The 21,572-nt window shown below is 63.3% G+C and overlaps 1 protein-coding gene across 1 annotated transcript; it reads left to right on the top strand.

The window, feature by feature from the left end:
• Positions 1-4,102: 4,102 nt before the first annotated feature.
• On the top strand, positions 4,103-12,118 carry LOC147095509 (H-2 class I histocompatibility antigen, Q8 alpha chain-like; the record flags this gene model as incomplete). Its single annotated transcript, XM_085973656.1, has 2 exons — positions 4,103-4,501; positions 11,853-12,118. Coding segments are annotated over exons 1-2 (315 nt in total), but the record flags the coding sequence as incomplete, so codon positions are not given.
• Between the last annotated feature and the right edge of the window lie 9,454 nt (positions 12,119-21,572).

Below are 21,572 nucleotides of genomic sequence, written 5' to 3'. Positions count from 1 at the left end.
TCAGAGCGTCACACCTCACGGCCATTTCACAGATAGGTGTCACACCTCAGGGTGTCTCGTCTCAGAGTGTCACAGCTCAGGGCGTCACAGCTCAGGGTGTCACAGCTCAGGGCGTCACAGCTCAGGGTGTCACACGGATAGGTGTCACAGCTCAGGGTGTCACACGGATAGGTGTCACAGCTCGGTGTCACAGCTCAGAGCCATCACACGGATAGGTGTCACAGCTCAGTGTGTCACACCTCAGAGCATCACACTTCAGGGTGTCACAGCTCAGGGCGTCACAGCTCAGGGCGTCACAGCTCAGGGTGTCACACGGATAGGTGTCACAGCTCAGGGTGTCACACGGATAGGTGTCACAGCTCAGAGCCATCACACGGATAGGTGTCACAGCTCAGTGTGTCACACCTCAGAGCATCACACTTCAGGGTTTCACAGCTCAGGGTGTCATGCTTCAGGGTGTCACAGTGAATCATAGAATAAAATCATAGATTGATACAGCACGTAACGAGGCCATTCAGAGAGGGCCAAGGATCGATCCTTGGGGGACTCCAGAGGTAACGATGCAGGAACGTATCCCCAGGAAATAGATTTCACACCAGAGAGCTCATTACCTCATTCAGTATTTGTTTAAACCCACCACTGTAAAATTGCCCTTTTGTGTAATTCGGTCATAGAATCATAGAATGATACGGCACCGAAGGAGGCCATTCAGCCCATTGTGCCTGTGCCGGCTCTTTGAAAGAGCTCTCCAGTTAGTCCCATTCCCTTGCTCTTTCCCATAGTCCTGCAAATTTTTTGCACTTCAAATATTTGTCCAATTCCCTTTTCAAAGTTGTTATTGAATCTGCTTCCACCGCCCTTTCAGGCAGCACAGTCCAGATCACAACAACTCGCTGTTTAAACAAAATTCTCATCTCGCCTCGGGCTCTTTTGCCAATGACCTTAAATCTGTGTCCTCTGGTCACCGACCCTTCCGCCACTGGAAACAGTTTCTGCTGATTTACTCCATCAAACCCTCCATATTTTGAACACCTTTATTAAATCTCCCCTAACCTTCTCTGCTCTAAAGTGAACAACCCCAACATCTCCAGTCTCTCCACATAACTGCAGTCCCTCATCCCTGGTACCATTCTAGTAAATCTCCTCTGCACCCTCTCCCAGGCCGTGACATCCTTCCTAAAGTGTGGAGCCCAGAAATGGCCAGAATACTCCAGCCGAGGCCTAACTAGTGTTTTATAAAGGTTTAGCCCAACTTCCTTGCTTTTGTACTCGATGTCACTGTTTATAAAACCAAGGACCCTGTAGCTTTTTAACAGCCTTATCGACTTGTCCTGCCACTTTCAAAGATTTGTGTACATAAATCCCGAGGCCTCTCTGTTCCTGCACCCTTTAAAATTGTACCATTTTGTTTATATTGCTTCTCCTCATTCTTCCTTCCAAACTGCTTCACTTCCCACTTCTCTGTGTTAAACTCCATCTGCGGTGTGTCTGCCCATTTCACCAGTCTGTCTATTGAATGTTGGCCTTTATCTGGAGGGCGGGGGTACAAAGGGGAGGAAGCTGAGCTTCAGTTGTACAGAGACTGGGTCAGACCCTGTCTGGAGCACTGTGTTCAGTTCTGGGCCCCGCACCTCAGGAAGGACAGATTGGCCTTGCAGGGGGTGCAGCACAGATTGACCAGAATGGTAGCGGGGCTTTAAAGGCAGGTTGCTGAAACTTGGCTTGTATTCCCTGGAGTATAGAAAGTTGAGGGGTGATCTAATCGAGATGATTATAATGTTAGCAGGTTTCGATAGGGTAGAAACGGGGAAACTATATCCTCCGGTGGGCGAATCAAACACGAGGGGACATAATCTTAAAATTAGAGCACGGCCATTTAGGAGTGAAATCAGGAGCACATTTTCACACAAAGGGTAGTAGAAATCTGGAACTCTCTCCCCAAAACCCTGTGGATGGTGAAAGAAAGAAAGACTTGCATTTCTATAGCGCCTTTCACGACCACCGGATGTCCCAAAGCGCTTTACAGCCAATGAAGTACTTTTTGAAATGTAGTCGCTGTTGTAATGTAGGAAACGCGGCAGGCAATTATCACACAGCAAGCTCCCACAAACAGCAATGTGATAATTGTAACATTTGCATATTGATTTATCATTGGCCCAACCATCTTCAGCTGTATCATCAATGACCTTCCCTCCATCATAAGGTCAGAAGTGGGGATGTTCGCTGATGATTGCACACTGTTCAGCACCATTCGAGACTCGTCAGATACTGACGCAGTCCGTGTCCATATGCAGCAAGACCTGGACAACATTCAGACTTGGGCTGACAAGTGGCAAGTAACATTCGCACCACACAAGCGCCAGGCAATGACCATCTCCAACAAGCGAGACTCTAACCATCTCCCCTTGACATTCAATGGCATTACCATCGCTGAATCCCCCACTATCAACATCCTGGGGGTTACCATTGATCAGAAACTGAACTGGACCAGCCATATAAATACTGTGGCTACAAGAGCAGGCCAGAGGCTGGGAATTCTGCAGCGAGTGTCTCACCTCCTGACTCCCCAAAGCCTTTCCACCATCTACAAGGCACAAGTCAGGAGTGTGATGGAATACTCTCCACTTGCCTGGATGAGTGCAGCTCCAACAACACTCAAGAAGCTCGACACCATTCAGGATAAAGCAGCCCGCTTGATTGGCACGCCATCCACCACCTTCAACATTCACTCCCTCCACCACCGGCGTACCGTGGCTGCAGTGTGTACCATCTACAAGATGCACTGCAGCAACTCGCCAAAGCTCCTTCAACAGCACCTTCCAAACCCGCGACCTCTACCACTTAGAAGGACAAGGGCAGCAGACGCATGGGAACATCACCACCTACAAGTTCCCCTCCAAGCCACACACCATCCTGACTTGGACCTGTATCGCCGTTCCTTCACTGTCGCTGGGCCAAAATCCTGGAACTCCCTTCCTAACAGCATTGTGGGCGTACCTACACCATATGGACTGCAGCGGTTCAAGAAGGCGGCTCACCACCATCTTCTCAAGGGCAATTAGGGATGGGCACTAAATGCAGGCCTAGCCAGCGACGCCCACATCCCATCAATGAATTTTAAAAAAGGCATCTGTAAGGAATACCTATTATATTCACATGTGATCACATGCTGAGTTGTCATTGGCCTGCAGGCATCTGTAAGGACTGCTATTGTTTAGAAGACCCAGGGGTCCTGACTCCATCTTGTCCACATGGTGCTGCTGAATTGATTGAGAAAGCTTACAGACCTGATGCTTCATTAAAAGAGTTTAAACTGTAATACTCCGTTGTCCTGCAATTTATTATTTTTGTACAAAGTGTGCAAAACAAGTCAATAATGACCAGATAATCTGGTTTTGTTCTGTTGATTGAGGGATAAATATTGGCCAGGATACCGGGGATAACTCCCCTGTCCTTCTTCGAAATAGTTCCACGGGATCTTTTACGTCCACCTGAGAGAACAGATGGGGCCTCGGTTTAACGTCGAATCCGAAAGACGGCACCTCTGACAGTGCAGCACTCCCTCAGTACTGGAGTGTCAGCCTAGATTTTTGTGTTCAAGTCTTTGGAGTGGAACTTGAACCCACAACCTTCTGACTCAGAGGCGAGAGTGCTACCAACAGAGCTACTCGGGACAAGGGCAGCTTTTAAGACTGGGATCGATGATTTTTGTTGGGTTGGGGTATTAAAGGATATGGAGCAAAGGAGTTGAGGTACAGATCAGCCCTGATCTGATAGAATGGCGGAGCAGACCCAAGGGGCTGAATGGCCTCCTCCTGTTCCTAATGTTCTTCCCTCTGTCATGTTCTGTGTCAAACTACTTTCAGTTTCTGGTTTAATTATCAAACCTTGTTCAGTTCATCCTACCTGGCGACTGATGATATAGCTCGCAGTATTTCTCTGATTGGATAGCTCATGATATTGGGAAAGTTTATTTCGACACCGACACAAACTCTCCAGGACTCTTCTACCCGGAGCCTGCTGACTCACAGCCTGTTTTTATTCTGAATGGTCACAAGCATACAGTCGAACCAATCAGTCTGGTGGAGTCTGAGTTTAATACAATCAGCACTGCGCACAGTGCAGACAGGCAACGCCGGGCACAGAGGGACAGTCCAGGAGGCACTGTATCAGCACTGGGCACAGTGCACAGACAGGCAGCGCCGGGCACAGAGGGACAGTCCAGGAGGCACGGTATCAGCACTGCGCACAGTGCAGACAGGCAGCGCTGGGCACAGAGGGACAGTCCAGGAGGCACTGTATCAGCACTGGGCACAGTGCACAGGCAGCGAGAAGACGGGTAGAGGAATCACACGGTCTGAATTGGGCACAGCTCACGGATTAAGAGGAGACGGTCCCTTCGAAAAGGATTGCCCACAAACTGCTCATCCCGGCCCGTCGACGGAAGCAACAATGATCGGACTGATCGGGCTGGCCCTTCTGTGTGGAGGGGTCTCTGCAGGTGAGTCATGGTGTGTGAGAGGGTCTCAGTGCCAGGCTGGGTACTGGGCATTAACCCTCGGTCAGTGAGTAATGGGGTGAGAGAGTCTCAGTGCCAGGCTGTGTACTGGGCATTAACCCTCGGTCAGTGAGTAATGGGGTGTGAGAGGGGCAGTGCCAGGCTGTGTACTGGGCATTAACCCTCGGTCAGTGAGTAATGGGGTGTGAGAGGGGCAGTGCCAGGCTGGGTACTGGGCATTAACCCTCGGTCAGTGAGTAATGGGGTGAGAGAGTCTCAGTGCCAGGCTGTGTACTGGGCATTAACCCTCGGTCAGTGAGTAATGGGGTGTGAGAGGGGCAGTGCCAGGCTGGGTACTGGGCATTGACCCTCGGTCAGTGAGTAACGGGGTGTGAGAGGGTCTCAGTGCCAGGCTGGGTACTGGGCATTAACCCTCGGTCAGTGAGTAATGGGGTGTGAGAGGGGCAGTGCCAGGCTGGGTACTGGACATTAACCCTCGGTCAGTGAGTAATGGGGTGTGAGAGGGGCAATGCCAGGCTGGGTACTGGACATTAACCCTCGGTCAGTGAGTAATGGGGTGTGAGAGGGTCTCAGTGCCAGGCTGTGTACTGGGCATTAACCCTCGGTCAGTGAGTAATGGGGTGTGAGAGGGTCTCAGTGCCAGACTGGTTACTGGGCATTAACCCTCGGTCAGTGAGTAATGGGGTGTGAGAGGGGCAGTGCCAGGCTGTGTACTGGGCATTAACCCTCGGTCAGTGAGTAATGGGGTGTGAGAGGGGCTCAGTGCCAGGCTGTGTACTGGGCATTAACCCTCGGTCAGTGAGTAATGGGGTGTGAGAGGGGCAGTGCCAGGCTGTGTACTGGGCATTAACCCTCGGTCAGTGAGTAATGGGGTGTGAGAGGGTCTCAGTGCCAGGCTGTGTACTAGGCATTGACCCTCGGTCAGTGAGTAATGGGGTGTAAGAGGGGCAGTGCCAGACTGTGTACTGGGCATTAACCCTTGGTCAGTGAGTAATGGGGTGTGAGAGGGTCTCAGTGCCAGGCTGGGTACTGGGCATTAACCCTCGGTCAGTGAGTAATGGGGTGTGAGAGGGTCTCAGTGCCAGGCTGTGTACTGGGCATTAACCCTCGGTCAGTGAGTAATGGGGTGTGAGAGGGGCAGTGCCAGGCTGGGTACTGGGCATTAACCCTCGGTCAGTGAGTAATGGGGTGTGAGAGGGGCAGTGCCAGGCTGGGTACTGGGCATTAACCCTCAGTCAGTGAGTAATGGGGTGTGAGAGGGTCTCAGTGCCAGGCTGGGTACTGGGCATTAACCCTCGGTCAGTGAGTAATGGGGTGTGAGAGGGTCTCAGTGCCAGGCTGGGTACTGGGCATTAACCCTCGGTCAGTGAGTAATGGGGTGAGAGAGTCTCAGTGCCAGGCTGGGTACTGGGCATTAACCCTCAGTCAGTGAGTAATGGGGTGTGAGAGGGGCAGTGCCAGGCTGTGTACTGGGCATTAACCCTCGGTCAGTGAGTAATGGGGTGTGAGAGGGTCTCAGTGCCAGGCTGGGTACTGGGCATTAACCCTCGGTCAGTGAGTAATGGGGTGTGAGAGGGTCTCAGTGCCAGGCTGGGTACTGGGCATTAACCCTCGGTCAGTGAGTAATGGGATGTGAGAGGGGTAGTGCCAGGCTGGGTACTGGGCATTAACCCTCGGTCAGTGAGTAATGGGGTGTGAGAGGGTCTCAGTGCCAGGCTGTGTACTGGGCATTAACCCTCGGTCAGTGAGTAATGGGATGTGAGAGGGGCAGTGCCAGGCTGGGTACTGGGCATTAACCCTCGGTCAGTGAGTAATGGGGTGTGAGAGGGGCAGTGCCAGGCTGTGTACTGGGCATTAACCCTCGGTCAGTGAGTAATGGGGTGTGAGAGGGTCTCAGTGCCAGACTGGTTACTGGAGCTGGAGAGGGAGGGAGAGAGAGGGACCTAAGGTTCCGGGGGGGGGGCGGGGGTGAGGTGGGGTGGGGCTGGTCTGAGGGACATAGGACTGGAGAGTGGAGAGAGAGAGCGAGAGACCATGGTGGGGTGGGGAGGGGGGTGGACTAAGAGACAGAGACACATGAGGCTGGAGAGTGGAGAGGGAGAGAGGAATATAGCAGCAAGAGAAGGCTACTCAGCCCCTCGAGCCTGCTCCGCCAACCAGTTAGATCACGGCTGATCTGTACTTCAACTCCATTCACCCGCCTTGGCTCGATATGTCCCTCATACCCTTACCTAACAAAACACTATCTCAGTTTTGAAAGCTCCAGTTGATTCTCAACATCCACAGCCTTTTTGGGAGAGCGTTCCAGGTTTCTGATACCCTTCGTGTGAAGAAGTGCTTCCTGATTTCCCTCCTAAATGGTCTCGCTCTAATTTGAAGATGATGTCCCCTTGCTCTTGATTGCCCCCCAGAGGGAGTAGTTTCCCTCTATCTACTCCATCAAATCCTTTTAATATTTTAAACACCCCGATCAGATCACCCTTCAATCTTTGAAACACAAGAGAATACAAACCAAGTTTATAAACCTGTCCTCATAATTGAACCCTCGAAGCCCCAGAATCATCCTGGTGAACCATAGATTCAGGGTAAGGGGCAGGAGATTTAGAGGGGATTTGAGGAGGAACTTTTTCACCCAGAGGGTGGTTGGAATCTGGAACTCACTGCCTGAAAGGGTGGTAGAGGCAGGAACCCTCACAACATTCAAGAAGCATTTGGATGAGCACTTGAAATGCCATTGCATACAAGGCTATGGACCAAATGCTGGAAAATGGGATTAGACTGGACAGGGATTGATGGACGGCGCAGACACGATGGGCCGAAGGGCCTCTTTCAGTGCTGTAAAACTCTATGACTCTAACCTGCACTGCACCCTCTCTGTGTCCTGAACTGAACGCAGTGCGTCAGATGGGGTCTAACCAGAGCTTTATAGAACTGTAACTGAACTTCCCCCCTTTGTATCCCAGCCCTCGAGACAGGCCAACATTCCATGAGCCTTTTAAATTATTTTTTATACTTGTCCACTAGCTTTTAGTGATTTCTGTCCTTGGAGCCCTAAATCTCTCTGCTCCTCCACAGTTCCCAGCCTCTCGCCATTTAGAACATACTCTGATCGATCTTTCGTGGGTCTAAAGTGGATGACCTCACACTTTCTCACGTTCAACTCCATCTGTCAGTTTTACCCACATTTAATCTAATGATGTCCCTTTGCAACTTCCTGCTCACATCTACACAACTTACTGTCCCCATAACTTAGTCTCATCTGCAAACTTATATATACAACTCTCCATTCTGTCATCCAAGTCATTTATAAATGAGGTAAAAAGCTGAGGCCCCAGAACAGATCCCTGGGGACACCACTAGTCACATCCCACCAATCAGAGTACCTACCCTTTAACCCCACTCTCTGTCTCCTATCTCCCAATCAATTTCCAACCCAAGTCTAAAGACCACCTCCAATTCCAGGCACTCTCAGTTTTGCTAAGTCTCTTGTGTGGAACCCTATCGAACCCTATCGAATGCCTTCTGGAGGTCCATATAAATAACATCCATTGACACTCGAAATAACAACAGAAAATGCTGGAAAAACTCAGCAGGCCAAGCAACATCCGCGGAGAGAGAAATAGCGTCAACTGCCGTCTTGACGAAGGGTTTCGACCTGAAACATTGACTCTGTTTCTCTCTCCACGGATGTTGCCTGGCCTGCTGAGTTTTTCCAGCATTTTCTGTTGTTATTTCGGATTTTCAGCATCCGCAGTATTTTGCTATCATCCATAGACACTCCCCTATCTACTCATTAGTGACCTCCTCAACATAATCAACCAGATGAGTCAGGCCTGACTTATCTTTAACAAAGCCACGCCCCTCTCTGATCAGCTCGTATTTGTTCAATTGCTCAGTCACTCTGGGGGAAAAATTCGGTATCGCCCAGTTTGGGGCGCTAATTTCGGCTGGGCGCAAGATTTAGCGCCTGGCACTAATTATCACCTCCCGACTGCAAAATTCGCCTCTAATCGCTCCTGGAGGTGATTTGAGCGCTAAATCAGGTGCTACACACCTCTCTTAAGATGCAAACGTCAGGGATCGAGGCGCTACCTCAGAACGCTACCGAAGCTCAGGCGATGCCAGTTACCATGGAAACCAGACAGACTGGCGCCATCCAGTTCTTAAAGGGGAGGGGCCATCTTGCTGGCCAGCCACACCCTGCTCATTGCAGCCTTGAATCTCAGCCTGGAGAGACCTCAAAAGCAATTGTCTGGAAGCACTAATGGATAGGCCCAAGGAAAGAGCTCGGCACTTAGGAACCTCAAAAGTGGTGCTGAGGGCCAAAACTCTTTAGGACAGCGTTAAAACGAAAAATTTTGCCGACAAGAATAGGCAGGAAGCGCCTGCCTTTAAATAGCGCTCCCCCAGCCCCTTCCCGACTTGAAAACGTTCCCCTCTACCTGTCGTTCCTAGCGGCAGGCACTAAGGCAGGGGGCATGACTCAATATCTGGTCCGGGGCACTACCGGGGTGTTGCACGCTTGACTGACGTCACGATCTACGGGCGCAGGAGATCGTGGCGGTAGTGTTTAGCGCCGCCTCAAAACGACTGGTCAATTTTGCGAGCGACGCTAAAATCGCTGCGTTCGGGCGCTAAGTTCCTAGCGCCCCGTTAGCGCCCTCCGGAGGTGCTAACGGGAGGCACTAACCAACTGAATTTTTCCCCCTCGGTCTCTAATAACAGATTCTAGCAGCTTCCCAAACCCAACGATAAACTTACTCCCTATAACTCCAACCTTTCTGTCCAGCTCCTCCCGCCTTGGACTGCCTCCAGCTCCATGGTGCCTTGGTTAACATTGTGGCCATCCTTCCCACAGCCTTGCTCCTTATCCCCACAGGCAGCAAGCACATCGTACCTGTTGGACAGGACCAGACTCCGCAGTCCCTCCTTCTCTGCCTCCACTAGATTCCCCAAACCTGCTGACTGTCAGTCACACTCCTCCTCCAGAACCTGTACCTCTCTACATGGTGTGCCTGAGGTCTGCAGTAAACTAGGCCCCTCTCCCTCAGTCTGTCAGTGGGTGGGTTACCCCGGCCCCTCTCCCTCAGTCTGTCAGTGGGTGGGTTACCCTGGGCCCCTCTCCCTCAGTCTGTCAGTGGGTGGGTTACCCCGGGCCCCTCTCCCTCAGTCTGTCAGTGGGTGGGTTACCCCGGGCCCCTCTCCCTCAGTCTGTCAGTGGGTGGGTTACCCCGGGCCCCTCTCCCTCAGTCTGTCAGTGGGTGGGTTACCCCGGGCCCCTCTCCCTCAGTCTGTCAGTGGGTTACCCCGGGCCCCTCTCCCTCAGTCTGTCAGTGGGTGGGTGACCCCAGGCCTCTCTCGCTCAGTCTGTCAGTGGGTGGGTTACCCTGGGCCCCTCTCCCTCAGTCTGTCAGTGGGTGGGTTACCCCGGGCCCCTCTCCCTCAGTCTGTCAGTGGGTGGGTTACCCCGGGCCCCTCTCCCTCAGTCTGTCAGTGGGTGGGTTACCCCGGGCCCCTCTCCCTCAGTCTGTCAGTGGGTGGGTTACCCCGGGCCCCTCTCCCTCAGTCTGTCAGTGGGTTACCCCGGGCCCCTCTCCCTCAGTCTGTCAGTGGGTGGGTGACCCCAGGCCTCTCTCGCTCAGTCTGTCAGTGGGTGGGTTACCCTGGGCCCCTCTCCCTCAGTCTGTCAGTGGGTGGGTTACCCCGGGCCCCTCTCCCTCAGTCTGTCAGTGGGTGGGTTACCCCGGGCCCCTCTCCCTCAGTCTGTCAGTGGGTGGGTTACCCCGGGCCCCTCTCCCTCAGTCTGTCAGTGGGTGGGTTACCCCGGGCCCCTCTCCCTCAGTCTGTCAGTGGGTTACCCCGGGCCCCTCTCCCTCAGTCTGTCAGTGGGTGGGTGACCCCAGGCCTCTCTCGCTCAGTCTGTCAGTGGGTGGGTTACCCTGGGCCCCTCTCCCTCAGTCTGTCAGTGGGTGGGTTACCCCGGGCCCCTCTCCCTCAGTCTGTCAGTGGGTGGGTTACCCCGGGCCCCTCTCCCTCAGTCTGTCAGTGGGTTACCCCGGGCCCCTCTCCCTCAGTCTGTCAGTGGGTGGGTGACCCCAGGCCTCTCTCGCTCAGTCTGTTAGTGATGTTGATGATTGAATTACAGGGAGTTATGTTAAGTATCTGACCAATGAGATGCTGCATTCAGTCACTCAGCTGGTGATTATTGCCACTGGGTGGTTTAGAAACAGCTGGTGCTGCTCCTCAAATTTTGGTTGCACTTCAGTCCTATGCTCCTGATCTACGGTCACCCCGTGCGGAGGGCCTCCTCGTGGGCCTGCTCCTGGCCAAGAAAGCCATCAATTGGTCCTGGCAGCGGGCGAGCGAGGGGGTCGTCCGACCGGATTGCCTCCCCCTCTTCCATGGCCATGTTCGCGCCCGGGTGGCCCTAGAGATGGAGCACGCGGTCTCCGCCGGCACGCTCGAGCAATTTCGTGACCGGTGGGCGCCGCGGGGACTGGAGTGCGTAATTAGTTCAAATAATCAAATTTTAATTTGAGGGGTTAAGGTTTATTTAAGGGGTTATTGGTTTTTAGTTACAATTTATTTGTTAATTTGGTTTTACACAAGAGGAGAGATGGAGCACGCGGTGTCCGCCGGCACGCTCGAGCTTTTTTGTGACCGGTGGGCGCCGCGGGGACTGGAGTGCATAATTAATCTGGACTACCAAATTTTAATTTGATTGGTGGAGGGCTGCTTAAAAGGGCTATTGGTTATTTGTGAACTTTTTGTTTTTGTTTTTGGTCGAATGAAGAGAGGACAATTAACAAAGAGCTAGAAACAGCTGGTGTGATTGGGGGAGATGGTAGTGGGACCGAGTCTCGGTTTATTATTGACGGTGCTGAGCGTGATTCAGGTTCTGTGTCGGGGTTTATTTCCAGGGGCCCTGTGTTGTGTCGGGGTTTATTTCCAGGGGCCCTGTGTTGTGTTGGGGTTTATTTCCAGGGGCCCTGTGTTGTGTCGGGGTTTATTTCCAGGGGCCCTGTGTTGTGTCGGGGTTTATTTCCAGGGGCCCTGTGTTGTGTCGGGGTTTATTTCCAGGGGCCCTGTGTTGTGTCGGGGTTTATTTCCAGGGGCCCTGTGTTGTGTCGGGGTTTATTTCCAGGGGCCCTGTGTTGTGTCGGGGTTTATTTCCAGGGGCCCTGTGTTGTGTCGGGGTTTATTTCCAGGGGCCCTGTGTTGTGTCGGGGTTTATTTCCAGGGGCCCTGTGTTGTGTCGGGGTTTATTTCCAGGGGCCCTGTGTTGTGTCGGGGTTTATTTCCAGGGGTTCATGCCCCGATGTCTGTGTTTCAGGCTCTCACTCTCTCCGGTATTTCTACACCTCGATGACCCCGATTCCCGGTTTACCGGAGTTTGTGGTGGTCGGTTATGTGGACGACGCGCTGTTTATGCAATACGACAGCGACCGGAAACAGGCGACCGCGCGGCAGCGGTGGATTCATGACAGCGAGGGCCCCGATTACTGGGAGCGGGAGACACAGAACCTGCAGGGCTCGGAGCAGATTGGGAAGGTCGATATTCAGACCGCCATGACCCGGACCAACCAGACTGGCGGTGAGTCTCCTCCCCCCCCCCCCTCCCCGCCTCGCTCTGTTCCCCCTCCCCCCCGCCTCGCTCTGTTCCCCCTCCCCCCGCCTCGCTCTGTTCCCCCTCCCCCCCGCCTCGCTCTGTTCCCCCTCCCCCCCGCCTCGCTCTGTTCCCCCTCCCCCCGCCTCGCTCTGTTCCCCTCCCCCCGCCTCGCTCTGTTCCCCCTCCCCCCCCGCCTCGCTCTGTTCCCCCTCCCCCCGCCTCGCTCTGTTCCCCTCCCCCCGCCTCGCTCTGTTCCCCCTCCCCCCCGCCTCGCTCTGTTCCCCCTCCCCCCCGCCTCGCTCTGTTCCCCCTCCCCCCCGCCTCGCTCTGTTCCCCCTCCCCCCGCCTCGCTCTGTTCCCCCTCCCCCCGCCTCGCTCTGTTCCCCCTCCCCCCCGCCTCGCTCTGTTCCCCCTCCCCCCCGCCTCGCTCTGTTCCCCCTCCCCCCGCCTCGCTCTGTTCCCCCTCCCCCCGCCTCGCTCTGTTCCCCTCCCCCCCGCCTCGCTCTGTTCCCCCTCCCCCCCGCCTCGCTCTGTTCCCCCTCCCCCCGCCTCGCTCTGTTCCCCCTCCCCCCCGCCTCGCTCTGTTCCCCCTCCCCCCCGCCTCGCTCTGTTCCCCCTCCCCCCCGCCTCGCTCTGTTCCCCCTCCCCCCCGCCTCGCTCTGTTCCCCTCCCCCCCGCCTCGCTCTGTTCCCCCTCCCCCCCGCCTCGCTCTGTTCCCCCTCCCCCCGCCTCGCTCTGTTCCCCCTCCCCCCCGCCTCGCTCTGTTCCCCCTCCCCCCCGCCTCGCTCTGTTCCCCGCTCCCCCCCCCGCCTCGCTCTGTTCCCCCTCCCCCCGCCTCGCTCTGTTCCCCCTCCCCCCCGCCTCGCTCTGTTCCCCCTCCCCCCCGCCTCGCTCTGTTCCCCCTCCCCCCGCCTCGCTCTGTTCCCCCTCCCCCCCGCCTCGCTCTGTTCCCCCTCCCCCCCGCCTCGCTCTGTTCCCCCTCCCCCCGCCTCGCTCTGTTCCCCCTCCCCCCCGCCTCGCTCTGTTCCCCCTCCCCCCCGCCTCGCTCTGTTCCCCCTCCCCCCCGCCTCGCTCTGTTCCCCCTCCCCCCGCCTCGCTCTGTTCCCCCTCCCCCCCGCCTCGCTCTGTTCCCCTCCCCCCCGCCTCGCTCTGTTCCCCCTCCCCCCCGCCTCGCTCTGTTCCCCCTCCCCCCGCCTCGCTCTGTTCCCCCTCCCCCCCGCCTCGCTCTGTTCCCCCTCCCCCCCGCCTCGCTCTGTTCCCCCTCCCCCCCGCCTCGCTCTGTTCCCCCTCCCCCCCGCCTCGCTCTGTTCCCCCTCCCCCCCGCCTCGCTCTGTTCCCCCTCCCCCCCGCCTCGCTCTGTTCCCCCTCCCCCCCGCCTCGCTCTGTTCCCCTCCCCCCGCCTCGCTCTGTTCCCCCTCCCCCCCGCCTCGCTCTGTTCCCCTCCCCCCGCCTCGCTCTGTTCCCCCTCCCCCCCGCCTCGCTCTGTTCCCCCTCCCCCCCGCCTCGCTCTGTTCCCCCTCCCCCCCGCCTCGCTCTGTTCCCCCTCCCCCCCGCCTCGCTCTGTTCCCCCTCCCCCCCGCCTCGCTCTGTTCCCCCTCCCCCCGCCTCGCTCTGTTCCCCCTCCCCCCCGCCTCGCTCTGTTCCCCCTCCCCCCCGCCTCGCTCTGTTCCCCCTCCCCCCCGCCTCGCTCTGTTCCCCCTCCCCCCCGCCTCGCTCTGTTCCCCTCCCCCCCGCCTCGCTCTGTTCCCCCTCCCCCCCGCCTCGCTCTGTTCCCCCTCCCCCCCGCCTCGCTCTGTTCCCCCTCCCCCCCGCCTCGCTCTGTTCCCCCTCCCCCCCGCCTCGCTCTGTTCCCCCTCCCCCCCGCCTCGCTCTGTTCCCCCTCCCCCCGCCTCGCTCTGTTCCCCCTCCCCCCCGCCTCGCTCTGTTCCCCCTCCCCCCCGCCTCGCTCTGTTCCCCTCCCCCCCGCCTCGCTCTGTTCCCCCTCCCCCCCGCCTCGCTCTGTTCCCCCTCCCCCCCGCCTCGCTCTGTTCCCCCTCCCCCCCGCCTCGCTCTGTTCCCCCTCCCCCCGCCTCGCTCTGTTCCCCTCCCCCCCGCCTCGCTCTGTTCCCCCTCCCCCCGCCTCGCTCTGTTCCCCCTCCCCCCCGCCTCGCTCTGTTCCCCCTCCCCCCGCCTCGCTCTGTTCCCCCTCCCCCCCGCCTCGCTCTGTTCCCCCTCCCCCCCGCCTCGCTCTGTTCCCCCTCCCCCCCGCCTCGCTCTGTTCCCCCTCCCCCCCGCCTCGCTCTGTTCCCCCTCCCCCCCGCCTCGCTCTGTTCCCCCTCCCCCCCGCCTCGCTCTGTTCCCCCTCCCCCCCGCCTCGCTCTGTTCCCCCTCCCCCCCGCCTCGCTCTGTTCCCCCTCCCCCCCGCCTCGCTCTGTTCCCCCTCCCCCCCGCCTCGCTCTGTTCCCCCTCCCCCCGCCTCGCTCTGTTCCCCCTCCCCCCCGCCTCGCTCTGTTCCCCCTCCCCCCCGCCTCGCTCTGTTCCCCCCCTCCCCCCCGCCTCGCTCTGTTCCCCCTCCCCCCCGCCTCGCTCTGTTCCCCTCCCCCCCGCCTCGCTCTGTTCCCCCTCCCCCCCGCCTCGCTCTGTTCCCCCTCCCCCCCGCCTCGCTCTGTTCCCCCTCCCCCCCGCCTCGCTCTGTTCCCCCTCCCCCCCGCCTCGCTCTGTTCCCCTCCCCCCCCGCCTCGCTCTGTTCCCCCTCCCCCCCGCCTCGCTCTGTTCCCCCTCCCCCCCGCCTCGCTCTGTTCCCCCTCCCCCCCGCCTCGCTCTGTTCCCCCTCCCCCCCGCCTCGCTCTGTTCCCCCTCCCCCCCGCCTCGCTCTGTTCCCCCTCCCCCCCGCCTCGCTCTGTTCCCCCTCCCCCCCCGTCCCCTCTCGCTCTGTTCCCCCTCCCCCCCGCCTCGCTCTGTTCCCCCTCCCCCCCGCCTCGCTCTGTTCCCCCTCCCCCCCGCCTCGCTCTGTTCCCCCTCCCCCCCGCCTCGCTCTGTTCCCCCCTCCCCCCCGCCTCGCTCTGTTCCCCCTCCCCCCCGCCTCGCTCTGTTCCCCCTCCCCCCCGCCTCGCTCTGTTCCCCCTCCCCCCCGCCTCGCTCTGTTCCCCCTCCCCCCCGCCTCGCTCTGTTCCCCCTCCCCCCCGCCTCGCTCTGTTCCCCCTCCCCCCCGCCTCGCTCTGTTCCCCCTCCCCCCCGCCTCGCTCTGTTCCCCTCCCCCCCGCCTCGCTCTGTTCCCCCTCCCCCCCGCCTCGCTCTGTTCCCCCTCCCCCCCGCCTCGCTCTGTTCCCCCTCCCCCCCGCCTCGCTCTGTTCCCCCTCCCCCCCGCCTCGCTCTGTTCCCCCTCCCCCCCGCCTCGCTCTGTTCCCCCTCCCCCCCGCCTCGCTCTGTTCCCCCTCCCCCCCGCCTCGCTCTGTTCCCCCTCCCCCCCGCCTCGCTCTGTTCCCCCTCCCCCCCGCCTCGCTCTGTTCCCCCTCCCCCCCGCCTCGCTCTGTTCCCCCTCCCCCCCGCCTCGCTCTGTTCCCCCTCCCCCCCGCCTCGCTCTGTTCCCCCTCCCCCCCGCCTCGCTCTGTTCCCCTCCCCCCCGCCTCGCTCTGTTCCCCCTCCCCCCCGCCTCGCTCTGTTCCCCCTCCCCCCCGCCTCGCTCTGTTCCCCCTCCCCCCCGCCTCGCTCTGTTCCCCCTCCCCCCCGCCTCGCTCTGTTCCCCCTCCCCCCCGCCTCGCTCTGTTCCCCCTCCCCCCCGCCTCGCTCTGTTCCCCCTCCCCCCCGCCTCGCTCTGTTCCCCCTCCCCCCCGCCTCGCTCTGTTCCCCCTCCCCCCCGCCTCGCTCTGTTCCCCCTCCCCCCCGCCTCGCTCTGTTCCCCCTCCCCCCCGCCTCGCTCTGTTCCCCCTCCCCCCCGCCTCGCTCTGTTCCCCCTCCCCCCCGCCTCGCTCTGTTCCCCCTCCCCCCCGCCTCGCTCTGTTCCCCTCCCCCCCGCCTCGCTCTGTTCCCCCTCCCCCCCGCCTCGCTCTGTTCCCCCTCCCCCCCGCCTCGCTCTGTTCCCCCTCCCCCCCGCCTCGCTCTGTTCCCCCTCCCCCCCGCCTCGCTCTGTTCCCCCTCCCCCCCGCCTCGCTCTGTTCCCCCTCCCCCCCGCCTCGCTCTGTTCCCCCTCCCCCCCGCCTCGCTCTGTTCCCCCTCCCCCCCGCCTCGCTCTGTTCCCCCTCCCCCCCGCCTCGCTCTGTTCCCCCTCCCCCCCGCCTCGCTCTGTTCCCCCTCCCCCCCGCCTCGCTCTGTTCCCCCTCCCCCCCGCCTCGCTCTGTTCCCCCTCCCCCCCGCCTCGCTCTGTTCCCCCTCCCCCCCGCCTCGCTCTGTTCCCCCTCCCCCCCGCCTCGCTCTGTTCCCCCTCCCCCCCGCCTCGCTCTGTTCCCCCTCCCCCCCGCCTCGCTCTGTTCCCCCTCCCCCCGCCTCGCTCTGTTCCCCCTCCCCCCCGCCTCGCTCTGTTCCCCCTCCCCCCCGCCTCGCTCTGTTCCCCCTCCCCCCCGCCTCGCTCTGTTCCCCTCCCCCCCGCCTCGCTCTGTTCCCCCTCCCCCCCGCCTCGCTCTGTTCCCCCTCCCCCCCGCCTCGCTCTGTTCCCCCTCCCCCCCGCCTCGCTCTGTTCCCCCTCCCCCCCGCCTCGCTCTGTTCCCCCTCCCCCCCGCCTCGCTCTGTTCCCCCTCCCCCCCGCCTCGCTCTGTTCCCCCTCCCCCCCGCCTCGCTCTGTTCCCCCTCCCCCCCGCCTCGCTCTGTTCCCCCTCCCCCCCGCCTCGCTCTGTTCCCCCTCCCCCCCGCCTCGCTCTGTTCCCCTCCCCCCGCCTCGCTCTGTCCCTCCCCCGCCTCGCTCTGTTCCCCCTCCCCCCCGCCTCGCTCTGTTCCCCCTCCCCCCGCCTCGCTCTGTTCCCCCTCCCCCCCGCCTCGCTCTGTTCCCCCTCCCCCCCGCCTCGCTCTGTTCCCCCTCCCCCCGCCTCGCTCTGTTCCCCCTCCCCCCCGCCTCGCTCTGTTCCCCCTCCCCCCCGCCTCGCTCTGTTCCCCCTCCCCCCCGCCTCGCTCTGTTCCCCCTCCCCCCCGCCTCGCTCTGTTCCCCCTCCCCCCCGCCTCGCTCTGTTCCCCCTCCCCCCCGCCTCGCTCTGTTCCCCCTCCCCCCCGCCTCGCTCTGTTCCCCCTCCCCCCCGCCTCGCTCTGTTCCCCCTCCCCCCCGCCTCGCTCTGTTCCCCCTCCCCCCCGCCTCGCTCTGTTCCCCCTCCCCCCCGCCTCGCTCTGTTCCCCCTCCCCCCCGCCTCGCTCTGTTCCCCTCCCCCCCGCCTCGCTCTGTTCCCCCTCCCCCCCCGCCTCGCTCTGTTCCCCCTCCCCCCCGCCTCGCTCTGTTCCCCCTCCCCCCCGCCTCGCTCTGTTCCCCCTCCCCCCCGCCTCGCTCTGTTCCCCTCCCCCCGCCTCGCTCTGTTCCCCCTCCCCCCCGCCTCGCTCTGTTCCCCCTCCCCCCCGCCTCGCTCTGTTCCCCCTCCCCCCCGCCTCGCTCTGTTCCCCCTCCCCCCCGCCTCGCTCTGTTCCCCCTCCCCCCCGCCTCGCTCTGTTCCCCCTCCCCCCCGCCTCGCTCTGTTCCCCCTCCCCCCCGCCTCGCTCTGTTCCCCCTCCCCCCCGCCTCGCTCTGTTCCCCCCTCCCCCCCGCCTCGCTCTGTTCCCCCTCCCCCCCGCCTCGCTCTGTTCCCCCTCCCCCCCGCCTCGCTCTGTTCCCCCTCCCCCCCGCCTCGCTCTGTTCCCCCTCCCCCCGCCTCGCTCTGTTCCCCCTCCCCCCCGCCTCGCTCTGTTCCCCCTCCCCCCGCCTCGCTCTGTTCCCCCTCCCCCCCGCCTCGCTCTGTTCCCCCTCCCCCCCGCCTCGCTCTGTTCCCCCTCCCCCCCGCCTCGCTCTGTTCCCCCTCCCCCCCGCCTCGCTCTGTTCCCCCTCCCCCCCGCCTCGCTCTGTTCCCCCTCCCCCCCGCCTCGCTCTGTTCCCCCTCCCCCCCGCCTCGCTCTGTTCCCCCTCCCCCCCGCCTCGCTCTGTTCCCCTCCCCCCCGCCTCGCTCTGTTCCCCCTCCCCCCCGCCTCGCTCTGTTCCCCCTCCCCCCCGCCTCGCTCTGTTCCCCCTCCCCCCCGCCTCGCTCTGTTCCCCCTCCCCCCCGCCTCGCTCTGTTCCCCCTCCCCCCCGCCTCGCTCTGTTCCCCTCCCCCCCGCCTCGCTCTGTTCCCCCTCCCCCCCCGCCTCGCTCTGTTCCCCCTCCCCCCCGCCTCGCTCTGTTCCCCCTCCCCCCCGCCTCGCTCTGTTCCCCCTCCCCCCCGCCTCGCTCTGTTCCCCCTCCCCCCCGCCTCGCTCTGTTCCCCCTCCCCCCCGCCTCGCTCTGTTCCCCCTCCCCCCCGCCTCGCTCTGTTCCCCCTCCCCCCCGCCTCGCTCTGTTCCCCCTCCCCCCCGCCTCGCTCTGTTCCCCCTCCCCCCCGCCTCGCTCTGTTCCCCCTCCCCCCCGCCTCGCTCTGTTCCCCCTCCCCCCCCGCCTCGCTCTGTTCCCCTCCCCCCCGCCTCGCTCTGTTCCCCCTCCCCCCCGCCTCGCTCTGTTCCCCCTCCCCCCCGCCTCGCTCTGTTCCCCCTCCCCCCCGCCTCGCTCTGTTCCCCCTCCCCCCCGCCTCGCTCTGTTCCCCCTCCCCCCCGCCTCGCTCTGTTCCCCCTCCCCCCCGCCTCGCTCTGTTCCCCCTCCCCCCCGCCTCGCTCTGTTCCCCCTCCCCCCCGCCTCGCTCTGTTCCCCCTCCCCCCCGCCTCGCTCTGTTCCCCCTCCCCCCCGCCTCGCTCTGTTCCCCCTCCCCCCCGCCTCGCTCTGTTCCCCCTCCCCCCCGCCTCGCTCTGTTCCCCCTCCCCCCCGCCTCGCTCTGTTCCCCCCTCCCCCCCGCCTCGCTCTGTTCCCCCCTCCCCCCCCGCCTCGCTCTGTTCCCCCTCCCCCCCGCCTCGCTCTGTTCCCCCTCCCCCCCGCCTCGCTCTGTTCCCCCTCCCCCCCGCCTCGCTCTGTTCCCCCTCCCCCCCGCCTCGCTCTGTTCCCCCTCCCCCCGCCTCGCTCTGTTCCCCCTCCCCCCCGCCTCGCTCTGTTCCCCCTCCCCCCCGCCTCGCTCTGTTCCCCCTCCCCCCCGCCTCGCTCTGTTCCCCCTCCCCCCCGCCTCGCTCTGTTCCCCCTCCCCCCCGCCTCGCTCTGTTCCCCCTCCCCCCGCCTCGCTCTGTTCCCCCTCCCCCCCGCCTCGCTCTGTTCCCCCTCCCCCCCGCCTCGCTCTGTTCCCCCTCCCCCCCGCCTCGCTCTGTTCCCCCTCCCCCCCGCCTCGCTCTGTTCCCCCTCCCCCCCGCCTCGCTCTGTTCCCCCTCCCCCCCCCCGCCTCGCTCTGTTCCCCCTCCCCCCCGCCTCGCTCTGTTCCCCCTCCCCCCCGCCTCGCTCTGTTCCCCCTCCCCCCCGCCTCGCTCTGTTCCCCCTCCCCCCCGCCTCGCTCTGTTCCCCCTCCCCCCCGCCTCGCTCTGTTCCCCCTCCCCCCCGCCTCGCTCTGTTCCCCCTCCCCCCCGCCTCGCTCTGTTCCCCTCCCCCCGCCTCGCTCTGTTCCCCCTCCCCCCCGCCTCGCTCTGTTCCCCCTCCCCCCCGCCTCGCTCTGTTCCCCCTCCCCCCCGCCTCGCTCTGTTCCCCCTCCCCCCGCCTCGCTCTGTTCCCCCTCCCCCCCGCCTCGCTCTGTTCCCCCTCCCCCCCGCCTCGCTCTGTTCCCCCTCCCCCCCGCCTCGCTCTGTTCCCCCTCCCCCCCGCCTCGCTCTGTTCCCCCTCCCCCCCGCCTCGCTCTGTTCCCCCTCCCCCCCGCCTCGCTCTGTTCCCCCTCCCCCCCGCCTCGCTCTGTTCCCCCTCCCCCCCGCCTCGCTCTGTTCCCCCTCCCCCCCGCCTCGCTCTGTTCCCCCTCCCCCCCGCCTCGCTCTGTTCCCCCTCCCCCCCGCCTCGCTCTGTTCCCCCTCCCCCCCGCCTCGCTCTGTTCCCCCTCCCCCCGCCTCGCTCTGTTCCCCCTCCCCCCCGCCTCGCTCTGTTCCCCCTCCCCCCGCCTCGCTCTGTTCCCCTCCCCCCGCCTCCCCTCCCCCCCGCCTCGCTCTGTTCCCCCTCCCCCCCGCCTCGCTCTGTTCCCCCTCCCCCCCGCCTCGCTCTGTTCCCCCTCCCCCCGCCTCGCTCTGTTCCCCCTCCCCCCCGCCTCGCTCTGTTCCCCCTCCCCCCCGCCTCGCTCTGTTCCCCCTCCCCCCCGCCTCGCTCTGTTCCCCTCCCCCCCGCCTCGCTCTGTTCCCCCTCCCCCCCGCCTCGCTCTGTTCCCCCTCCCCCCCGCCTCGCTCTGTTCCCCCTCCCCCCCGCCTCGCTCTGTTCCCCTCCCCCCCGCCTCGCTCTGTTCCCCCTCCCCCCCGCCTCGCTCTGTTCCCCCTCCCCCCCGCCTCGCTCTGTTCCCCCTCCCCCCCGCCTCGCTCTGTTCCCCCTCCCCCCCGCCTCGCTCTGTTCCCCCTCCCCCCCGCCTCGCTCTGTTCCCCCTCCCCCCCGCCTCGCTCTGTTCCCCCTCCCCCCCGCCTCGCTCTGTTCCCCCTCCCCCCCGCCTCGCTCTGTTCCCCTCCCCCCCGCCTCGCTCTGTTCCCCCTCCCCCCCGCCTCGCTCTGTTCCCCCTCCCCCCCGCCTCGCTCTGTTCCCCCTCCCCCCCGCCTCGCTCTGTTCCCCCTCCCCCCCGCCTCGCTCTGTTCCCCCTCCCCCCCGCCTCGCTCTGTTCCCCCTCCCCCCCGCCTCGCTCTGTTCCCCCTCCCCCCCGCCTCGCTCTGTTCCCCCTCCCCCCCGCCTCGCTCTGTTCCCCCTCCCCCCCGCCTCGCTCTGTTCCCCCTCCCCCCCGCCTCGCTCTGTTCCCCCTCCCCCCCGCCTCGCTCTGTTCCCCCTCCCCCCCGCCTCGCTCTGTTCCCCCTCCCCCCCGCCTCGCTCTGTTCCCCCTCCCCCCCGCCTCGCTCTGTTCCCCCTCCCCCCGCCTCGCTCTGTTCCCCCTCCCCCCGCCTCGCTCTGTTCCCCCTCCCCCCCGCCTCGCTCTGTTCCCCCTCCCCCCCGCCTCGCTCTGTTCCCCCTCCCCCCCGCCTCGCTCTGTTCCCCCTCCCCCCCGCCTCGCTCTGTTCCCCCTCCCCCCGCCTCGCTCTGTTCCCCCTCCCCCCCGCCTCGCTCTGTTCCCCCTCCCCCCCGCCTCGCTCTGTTCCCCCTCCCCCCCGCTCGCTCTGTTCCCCCTCCCCCCCGCCTCGCTCTGTTCCCCCTCCCCCCCGCCTCGCTCTGTTCCCCCTCCCCCCCGCCTCGCTCTGTTCCCCCTCCCCCCCGCCTCGCTCTGTTCCCCCTCCCCCCCGCCTCGCTCTGTTCCCCCTCCCCCCGCC

Source organism: Somniosus microcephalus, unplaced genomic scaffold, assembly GCF_052327205.1.
Source record: "Somniosus microcephalus isolate GS21.2 unplaced genomic scaffold, FLI_Smic_1.0 unresolved_chr1, whole genome shotgun sequence".
NCBI lineage: Eukaryota > Metazoa > Chordata > Chondrichthyes > Squaliformes > Somniosidae > Somniosus > Somniosus microcephalus.
This window is presented reverse-complemented; position numbering and strand designations above follow the sequence as displayed.